The sequence below is a fragment of the Ornithodoros turicata genome, chromosome 8 (assembly GCF_037126465.1).
Source record: "Ornithodoros turicata isolate Travis chromosome 8, ASM3712646v1, whole genome shotgun sequence".
NCBI classification, from domain to species: domain Eukaryota; kingdom Metazoa; phylum Arthropoda; class Arachnida; order Ixodida; family Argasidae; genus Ornithodoros; species Ornithodoros turicata.
The window spans coordinates 1-10,983 of NC_088208.1; the positions used below are offsets into that span (position 1 = coordinate 1).

Here is a 10,983-nt window from a genome sequence, read left to right on the forward strand (position 1 = left end):
CGACCTTCATAACTCCCTTTGGTCGCTTCAAGTTCACAAGGTTGCCGTTTAGGATATCGTCAGCACCCGAGTTTTTTCAGAAGAAGATGGCTCATACCGTCTTTGGCTTAAATGGAGTCGTCTGCAACATGGATGACATCCTCGTTCACGCGAAGACAAGAGAAGAGCACGATGACAGAGTACGCAAGGTTCTCGCTCGATTGCAAGACTATGGGGTGACCTTGAGCAAAGACAAGTGCGTCTTCGGTGTTCAACGAGCAAAGTTCTTGGGTCATATCATCGACGAAGAAGGAATCCATCCAGATGACACAAAAGTGAAGGCCATTCAAGACATGAAGCCTCCCACGTCTCTTACGGAACTAAAAAGTTTTCTTGGAATGGTGAACTACCTCGGAAAGTTTATTCCTCATCTGGCTGATATTGTGAGCCCGTTAAACGCTTTATTAACTTCCAAGTCGCAGTGGGTTTGAACAGAAGCACAACAGCGAGCATTCAAAACCGTCAAGACGTTGCTAACGACAAGTCCGGTTCTGGTCTTCTTCGATCCGAAGAAAAAGACAGTTGTTTCCGCTGATGCTTCGTCATATGGACTTGGGGCAATTCTTCGACAGTTGCAACCTGATGGGACGTATCGACCTGTCGCATATGCTTCACGAAGTCTCACGGACACGGAGAAGAAGTATGCTCAGATAGAAAAGGAGGGACTCGCCATTGTGTGGGCATGCGATAAGTTTCGGGATTACATCACGGGGATGCACATCACTATCGAGACCGATCACAAGCCCTTAATTCCAACCTTCATGAACAAACCTTTGGACGACATAACCCCTCGTCTACAAAGGATGAAGCTGAAGCTGATGCGGCACTCTTGTGATTTGGTTCATGTCCCAGGAAAATCCGTCCGAATCATGTCCGAAGCCCGCTGCCGGACATGGAAAGCAGTGGGCTGTAGGATGAGCTGGCGGCTTACGTCAGGGGAATCGTCACCTACTTTCCTGCGACAGATCAGAGATTGTCCCAAATCAAGAAGGCGCAATACGAAGACACTTCGTGTCAGATGCTGTCGAATTACCTTCAACAAGGCAGGCCAGACAAAGCACTTGTTGACTCGAGCTGTAAGAACTACTGGTAAGAGAGGTTTAAAGGGACCGAAAAGTGAAAAATAACCCCCATATTTTTGCCCACTGTCGTGCACAACATCGTTGTTTAATAAGATACAGAGAGCATTACTTCTCAATTCGGAATATTTTTTACGTATAAATATTTTGAAGATTGCCAGAACATGGACGGTGCTGCCAGCGAACGGCGAAAAAGAGCAACTTGGGTTTCAGGTCCAGGGCTCCCAGGGATTGGTCAACCCTTACCACGTGAGAGTTAATTTTGTTGAGAACAAAGCTGACGCACATTATGTTACAGCTAAACGCCATTTTAAAAATGACGTTCACTTCCATAGCTTTTACGTTAATAAAGCATTCAGCCCATTCAGCTACTTCGCCGCTACGAGCTACGATCCGCCGCGCCATCTGCAAGGCCGTCTGTGTTATCGCGTTTATTGTTTACGTCGTGGGTGGTCGTGTTGGTCGCGCGAAGAGAAGTGAATGACATGTTCGTGGTTGCTGTGTCAATTATTCGAGAGACCTACATATGCCTGGTGTAGTTTTGGTGTTCGCGGATGCAAAAATCATGTTCGTTCACCATCGGCGGCGGGCGTTTTCTACCACAAGATTCAACAGGAGAGTGCGCAAAAACGAATGTGGTTCGAAACACTCGATTATTAGATGTAGCAGTCGTGTCGTGTGTGGTGAGCTCATTTTGCTGCCGATGACTACGAAGATGCCGTAAAAGGCGAATTGCGAAGACGTCCGAGGCACACTGATGCTCAATACCCAGTGATTTTGCTTCACCGAGGTGACGAGTTCAACACAGCGCCTTAGGTACGTACAGGCGTCACACATGTATAAATTATAATATAGCGAAGACGTATTCCATTTAACTTATGTTATCCCACTTGTCCCGTACTCAACATTGTCAACATCAACAAATTTAATTTTAGGGCCTTCCAGTGTTGAAGTGGCGCAAGACTGCTTCGTGTGTGTGTGATCCAGGCACTCAAGTTGACATGACAGAAATAGCTGAAAGCAGGTATGCAAAGTCCACAGATGGAAGCACTAGATTTGTTACGTGTTGCAGACTTTGTGACATTTTTTTAGTCTTTGGTCAGGTGCAGAACATTAGTATGACGTCAACAAGAGGAGAAGAAACCGATGAGAACTACTAGCTTGTTTGAAGGATACAAGAATACTTCCTGTTGAGATGTAGTTATGACTTTATGACTAAGGAACGCTAATTAATTTTCTAGAGATGCATCTTCTACACTTGAATGCCCAGTGAAACAGCAAACGTTCATTGTTTTTGAAGCCCTACTACTGGAATTGTTCAATGTGTGTCAGAGCTGCAGCGAGCCATGCAAGGTTACCACATCATATTGGTCCTAAATTTGCAGATTTCCCCTATCTAGGACGCAACTGTCATTTCTCTTTATTGCTCTTCCGATCCTACCTTCTCAGGGATTAATATGGTTCACCATACACAGCGTGGGCACTGCCTTTCTCTACTAATGCTTTCGGTTTCTTGTTCTGTTAAATAAATCTTCACTTGAGTTTGCAGCCATCACGCTGTCTACTGTGTTTGCCCCTCATCTATATTGATGTGCTGTAACAGTATAGCACATCAACATGCCAACAACCTACCAAACGACCTTGCCTAGTCCTACTTTTGGATGGAAACTACACGATGTGGTAACATCCACATATATAGAGTTTTAGTCGACGGAGATTTGCTGTTTTTGTACAACCTTCATTGTACATTTCTTTTGTCTCACTTAGCATGCCTGAAGAAATGTTCTGATCTTCATCAAGATGACAGGTCATTGTTTGATCTGCAGCATTATTTTTCCTGTAATCTTTTCACCAACACAGAATACAAAAGTGACCGAAGGGCAGATTATAACTAGCTTGTTAAATTTAAAAGGGAAAGACGAAACTGTTTATACTTCTCTTGTTTATTTTGTTGCAGGTTTTACAACTCTATCAAGTACGTCAAAACATGAAAGGGCAGGAAGTCCTACTCTGAAACAGAATTTCTAAATCCCTGGACAATAAAAAAGAAAGATATAGTTTGAGTTGTGACAAAATGTTGCTTCTGCTCTTATATTATATTTCAATTAAATGTTACAATGCATTTGTAGTGTACACTGAAGCCAGTTTCAATTTGCAGGGCTGTGAAAAGTACTTTACAAAAGTACTTTTCAATTACAGTAACAGAGAACTTCTGCAATAAATTATTTAGCCATTTTGGAGTACTATGCACACCAATGGCGCATGGTTAACTTTGAACCCAGATCAAGGGTTAATAATACTTGAAGTCAGCCCTCAAGTCCTTCTTCACAAATGTTAGTTGGCGACGTGATAATGAATCAGTTACAATTACTCCGTTTAGCAAAACAGAATTAATTAAGTGTTAAATCCCAATCTTGGTTCAATTATTAGTTGACATTTGGAAACGTGGTCACTAAGAAGTATACTAAAAGGTTATGAAAACAGTTCAGCTGAATGACACTGATGAAAATTGTCTGACTTACTCCTCACATATACAATTGAGACATGAGTATAACCTACAAATACATCTATGCCCACAGGTTACTTAACCCCCCAGGAACAAACTAGTAATTATAATCTACTGTGACAGCAAAGAAAAAGCAATGAGAAAAACTTGCAGCAAACAAGAAATGAAAATATGCTGACAACATTTCTACAGGTCAGCGCACTGATGGGTAAGCATCCCTAACAGCATGCATGATGCAGATCGAGATCCAGTGGAGTACTTTCTATTGTATTTTCTCGGAGCACCCCATATCCTTGTGAATGGCCGACAGGTGGTATAACGGAATTTCCTGCAGAAATAATGGTTTTCCGTCCAGTTTGCCGTTCAAGTAGCGCGTAAAGACCACACGGCGCTGAAGTGTATGTTGCCATGCTCTTCGGTTTCTCGGATGTATGTAAAAGACACTTGCAATACTTCGGTGTCAAGGCACAGTGTTTCGAAATATTCGTTAGTTCTGATGCAATCGTCTGTCTGCTTTTCACACGCATTCTCTACCTCTCGGCATCAAAAACCGTAGTATCCGTCCGTAGTATCCGTCGGTTTGCATTTCACACATGAACACCTGCACAAGGAAAAAACAGCGCTTGTTTCGGCTTACACAAGTGCTTCTCCCTGATACATGGAAATTTCACAAAGCCGTCCATGTTTACGGCACGGTGAGCTACTGCTGAGGACGAATGTTACTCAGTTTAATCTCTGGACGAGGAATCTTCTGCTGCGAAGAACACACTTTCCAGCACGCTAACGCACGAACAACAGTTCTGTGTGAGCGACAGTTCTCGAATGCGCAATTCCAGCGCACTCATGTTCAAGAGGCTCGACTGGCTCGACATTCTCGACGTAGAAGGTGGTCACAAATGCACTGCCATTTTCGTTTTCGCCGGATTAGCGCCCGGAAGTGCGCGTATTACATGCGTCCTCGACAGATGGCGCGGGGTCATGCAATTGTTGACAGACTGCTCGGTTTCCTACTAGGTCCCTGGACATGCAATTATGGACAATTCGATTACAGAAAAACTACAGCGATTTCAGCGGAGTTCTTTGATATTTGAACTTTTGAAGGAGCAAGCTTGTCGCTGAACATAAAGTTTCGATAGGTTTATATTCACTTTTCGGTCCCTTTAACCTTTCTCTCGACGACGGACTTCTCATGAAAGGGTGCCGAATTCTTATCCCCGTCGCCATGAGAAGAGAGATACTGGATAAGATCCATGAAGGGCATGCCGGGATCACAAAGTGCAGGGAAAGAGCCAGGCAGACGGTTTGGTGGCCTGGAATTTCTAAGGACATCGAGGATGATGTTCGAAGATGTCCGCGCTGTGTCCAGGAGTCTAGCAATAGGCATGAGCCCTTGATGCCTTCGCCGTTCCCAGAGCGCCCATGGCAGAACGTAGCGGTCGATCTTTTCTACCTTGGTGGCAAGTGGTTCGTGCTGGTAACGGATTATTATTCAAGATATCCGGAGCTGGCTCCTTTGACCAACTTAACAAGTTCAGCGGTCATCGATCACCTGAAATCCATATTTACCAGGCACGGAACGCCAGAAGTACTCACCAGCGACAATGGACCACAATTTCGGAGACTTGTGGGCAGTGACTTTGCTACATTCGCAAAAGAGTGGTCCTTAGAACACAGGACTTCTTGTTCACGTTTTCCACAAAGCAACGGCTTCGTCGAAGCCGCTGGCCGTGTCATCAAGCTCAGTCTCAAAAAGTCGGACGATGCGTATAAAGCTCTTCAGAGCTATCGCGCTACGCCATTAGGAAATGGTTTCAGTCCGGCTGAGCTACTTATGGGTCGCCGTCTTCGCACGTCACTTCCTACCGCCGCGTCGCCGTTAAGTCCAAAGACACCAGATCGGAATCAGTTGCGTCAATGGGAAGAGCGTCGCATTGAAATGCAAAAATAAACTATGACCAGCGACATGGTGTGCGAACCTTGCCACCCCTACGGCAAGGCGAGAGGGTATGGATAACGGACACCCGATCAAGTGGCGTGGTTCAGGCACCAGCAGCAGCGCCTCGGTCCTACAACATTCAGATGGACGATGGTGTACTCCGTAGAAACAGATATCACTTGATACCTGTACCGTCACCGTCCTCTGATTGCACCCAAAAAGGTCCTTCTGCAGACAAGTTGGCAGCTCCCACATCCAACTCTCGTCCCCAGGAACTCGGAGGAGGAGCAGGCCCTGGGCCTGAGCTTGCTCTCTCCGCTAGGTCGTCGTCTGGGGAAGTTTCACAAGGTGGTTCGTCTGACAGTTCCGGCCACCAACCGGGAGACCACCCCCCACATAACCCAACAGGAATGACTACTCACAGCGGCAGAGTGGTGAAGCCAGTGAAAAGACTTCAAGTTGGATTTGAATGAGTGTGTTTGTGTGGCTGGGACAGGTTTGTTAGCTGAGTGCATTAAAGGGGGGAGATGTGCTATAACGACGAAGAGGCTCTGCGAGACTCGTGAAAAGTAAAATATCTCGCGCGCCCAGTTCGGGTAGCCATTGTATCGTTCTACAATAAACGTGTACTGACGTACAGACCCTGACTTGCACAGTTTCCATCATTGAATAAATTTGACTTTCTCTTTTTGCTTCAGATATTCACTCGATCGATATTTTATGAGTTGAGAATAATGTATGCATAATAGTTGTGTCAGATTTGAAATACATTAAAATGCATCGTTTCTCGTTTTGGCTGAGTATAGTTTGTGCCGATAATATTTCTCATTAGTTTAGATAATGTTTCTCTAAAAACCAGTTTGCACTGATATAAAAGTATATTCTTAGATTTTTTGCGTACTATTGTTTTTTGATAGAATTCTTATTGTGTTCTTGAGAATCGAATAACTCCAATGTTTATTTGCGATCAATAAAAAATTTCGCCTCTGTACACCTGTCCTAAGAATATTTTCTTTTGGAGGAAAGAATGTGAAAAACGAGAGAGGGTTTCCCCACTCCATAGATTGACAACAGATTCTTCGCTTTCGGCTGTATAGAGGGAGAGAGTAACCCCGCCGAGCTCCAGTCTGGTTGTACTGTGGAAAGCTTAGCTGTGCTGCGTGTTTGGATACCTCTGTCAAGGTAATGTTTATAGTGCCCGAGTAGGACGAAAATCCTATATTGTGAGGTCGCAAGGTTGATTTTATGATAGTTCAAAAGATATATTATTTTCATTTCAATTTGTAATGTTTGATAGTTTGTTTCGCTATTATTTTCCTGTGTGTTGCTTACATGTTGGCAGATGCATCGTTCAAAGCGTTTCTCTACTATTCATCCGTGCATATTTCTCGTTTTGATAGATTGTTTTTCAATTATTTTCTTCTGTGTACCTCTTGTTTGCTTTGGTGCATATGTTTGGTTCTGTATTAGCTGTTGATTGTATTTCTCATTATTTCATTGCATGTACCAATTGTTTACGCGTGGATGGTGTGCCGTTCAAAGTGTTTCTCTGCTATTCAGTGCTAGCTCCGTGCATGTTTCTCGTTTTCATAGATTCTTTTTCAATTATTTTCCTGCATGTTGTTTACACGTTGGCTAGATGCGCCGTTTAGAGTGTTTCTCTGCTATTCAACCGTGCATGTTTCTCGATTTGATAGATTGGTTTTCAATTATTTATCCTTTGTGTACCTCTTGTTTACGTGTTGGATTTTGGCTCTCTATTAACTGTTGATCTTGGTTCAATAATATTTTTCTGTCTGTTGTTTACATAATAAGAAATTGATTAATTGTGTAATGTTGGAATAATCTTCACTATTGCGCTCGAAAATGTTCATAACTGTGACAAAACAGGTGTACGTCTCCCGTCTTCAACAAATCAGTGCAGATATTATTAGAGCTGATTGTTGGCTAGGAGCATGCTATGCGGTGAAGTTCATTTTTTAATATATTTTCTGTGTTGGATTCATAAGACAAAGTAAGGTTTGTAGTGTCTCTTAGAATGTAAATTGTATGGGGTTCGACTAGATTAAGTCACGAGGATGATTTTATGATAGTTAAAATGATAGATTATTCTCCTCCTCTGTTGTTTTGATTAAGAATATCTTCTTTGTAGCGTTATAGATTTTATTTCCTCTTGTGTTCGTGTCCCATGGTCTTCCAGGTTCTCTGCTGTCCACATAGATCTATCGGCACTTGTAATTAAAGCTCCACTATGGTGGTCACGTATAATAATGTTAGAGTTTTCATAACAAAACTTTGATAAAAAATAATAAAAATAATAGAAATTTTGATTGTAATCATATTGATTAAAAATATCTTCTTTGATTAAATGTGTCATAATGGAATATTAGCTGTTGTGCATGAAGTTACGTACGTTTGTCACAACTTTGTAATTAAAACTCCGCTAGGGTGCTCAAGTTAGTCTTTTTATAATAAAACTCTAATTTTGATTGTAATCGTATTGATTAAAAATATCTTCTTTGATTAAAATGTGCTATTCCTTCTGCTTAATTGAAAACTTGCGTGATTATCACTAATAAAAAAATGTGATACCCCTTCAATGCTATTGCATCAGATTTTTTCTGATTTTTTCTGATTGTTTCAAGTTTTTTCTCCTTCACACAGAGTCATAACACAATTTCTGACATTACAATGACTTTACTAAATATATTTTCACTTGTACTTTTGTGTAATGCTATCCTTTGCATGCAAACAGCCTACTGCACACCCGTTCTAGATGAAAAAGAATTACGATTGAAGTCGGCACAGATTGAAAAATTACGAAAGAAGTCGACCCAGGCTGAAAAATGTGAGATGGTAAGCGCACACGCGACCCTCCCCCCGCCGATAAGCGCACGGACAACCCTCCGCACACGCGCCGCGCGGGAGAAAAATACGCGAACGACGGTGTCGCTGCCCTGGTGGCAATGTTGTAGTTTCTCATCCCCGTAGCCTCCCAACATAATTATACTACTATTAGCACTTGCCACTGGTAGACAAGAGCAGGCATGGCCGTGGAGTCTTCGCTTTGTTCCAACTCGTAGGTGTCCTTATTTTCTTGACTACATCTGTTGTAAAACCCCGTCTTGCGGAAGGAATTGATGACCACCTCGCGTTTCATTCTTCTTAATTCTTCGCCATAATCGGGAAGAGGCAAGAGGTCGACAAGATGGGGAAGGGGAACAGAAGAGAGTGTATCGGCGCCGTGCGCTTGCCTCTTTTTCTTTTGGCCTTGGACAAATCGGAGCTCCGCCCAATGCACCCACAGAACAAAAGGCGTGTTCTTCTCAATTCTCCATGCCGGAACCTTCGTAACATAGAGAGCTTGGGTCAAATGCCTTCGTTATACCGGTCACCTGAATACATAGCATTGTATGGAAGCTAAACACGGACTTGATTAAATCGAGGTTTAATTGTATTAAATTAAAACGAAGATGCTTCGTACAACAAGGTAATTGGGTAGTCGCGGCCATTGTCTGCAAGAGCAGTGAAAAAACTTGCCATCTAAAATTGTTTGTCACATGCAGAAGCTAGCGCAAACACGGCATATCTGCACCCCAACCTCGTCCTTCTTCCCGACAGGTTAAAGTTCAGCTACGCCGATTTCTTGATGTGCTAAAACGGTTGTGATATTCAGAACGAGCACATCCATCTGCCCTGAAACGCGCCTTTGTTTCTCAATTTTGTCTTCCTATTACGAAAATTAATAATCAAAGAAACCAAAACAAGCCATGGGTGCAGCCATTTTTGTGACGTAGATGGGAAAAACCTGCTCCATCTACGTAGATAGAGAATCATGCTTCTGATTGGATGAAAGCTGAGGCTTTCTCCGACTTCCCTGGCGTCTTCTCCCATTTGCGAGGAAATCCAGTTATGGCCGCCAGCTGCGATAAGTGTTTTGTCCGAGGTAATCTTGAGAACTATTGAGCGATGGAAACAACAACTGCGAACTCACCTCAACAACATTTTCGGCGTGAAATTGTGATTGTGAGTAGTAGTGTATCAGCTCAACTGGCCCACAACTCACATCTTCGTCTGGACGCCATTAATGAGCAATTAGAGCTAATTGGGACCCCCCACAGTAATTAGGACCCACCAGGGAGTCATTACACTAATTGGGGATCATCTAAGACACGTCCAGACCACTGTGTGAGTTGTGGGCTAGTTGAGCTGATAAAAAATAAAAAAATAGATAGAAATAGAGTGGAGAGAAGGAGTTTAATTGAAGATCAACGGCGCCATCTTGAAGAAAGCGGTCCGGAAAGGCCGCTGACCGTCGCTGGGCGACGGAGCACAGAGGCAGGTTGCAAAGCATCGCAGCTATGACCACCAGTTCCGGACATCCTGTGACGTCAGCTGTGACGTCATCACGGCATGTCTGGGCAAGTTTAGACAGCTCTGGGCATGCAAGGAGAAAAACACTCGTAATACAGAGGCTGGAAAAGCAAGAGTATGCAAACCATCAATAGCTAACAACAAAAAAATTAGTTACACAACAAATGAGCCCACCAGAACAGGAGCGCAGAACCATGCGACTGCTCCATCCGAGAGGCAGGCAGAAACTGACTCGTAATGGTTTTTGCCCTGTATAAACCCTGCAGCTGCACCCCCTAGCGGTTACTTTCTCAACTAATCTCACAACAAAATTATTAAGAATCACGCCAGCGCTACTCCCGGTCCCAAGGCAGAAGATGATAGAAAATGGCGGGAATGCCCGGACAACAGCAACCAGCACCCGACGTGCACGGGCACGAAAATCGCAAACAAAGCGGGAACAAAGTTGGCGAAATCATTAGTTACACAACAAATCACCTCACCACAGTAGGAGCGCAGACCGATGCGACTGCTCTCGTCGACAGCCAGGGATCAAGTGACGACGGAGCGAACGACCGCACGTCTTCTCCCAACGAGAGCCAGAGGTGGACTGACGTAAGCGCCACTCTACGGGTGCTACGCATGCGCGCGCTCGTAGCGCAATCTGCGCGCTCCTACCGCCACCTGCGAGAGGCTAAGAGAGAAGAGCATTCCTGCGCCCCCTGCTGGCCGTTCTCATTGGTCGTGAGGCTAAGTGAGAAGAGCATTCCTGCGCCCCCTGCTGGCAGTTCTCATTGGTCCAGACATCATCCTATTGTCTCAGGGCTACACTGTTTTTTTCCACTAATGCTCCTTTGGTCAATCTGCAGTGAAGCCACGGTATGACGTCATCATGCACCTGCGTGGCTCAAGGACGCGTGCGCTCTAGACAGGGGACCTATTATTTATTGAATCACTATCCCAAGATTATTTCCTTTATTCTTCTATAACGATTGCATAGGAAACTATTGCAGAAGAGCACCATGCATGAAAACTGATCGTAGGAATTCCAAAGTCTTACTAAATGAGAC

General features: G+C 43.9%; 1 protein-coding gene across 1 annotated transcript; it reads left to right on the plus strand.

Moving 5' to 3' along the window:
* Positions 1-4,846: 4,846 nt before the first annotated feature.
* Positions 4,847-5,572, plus strand: LOC135366330 (uncharacterized protein K02A2.6-like). The gene has a single exon (XM_064599001.1). It carries the CDS (start codon positions 4,847-4,849, stop codon positions 5,570-5,572), a length of 726 nt encoding a protein of 241 aa, XP_064455071.1.
* Positions 5,573-10,983: the final 5,411 nt, after the last annotated feature.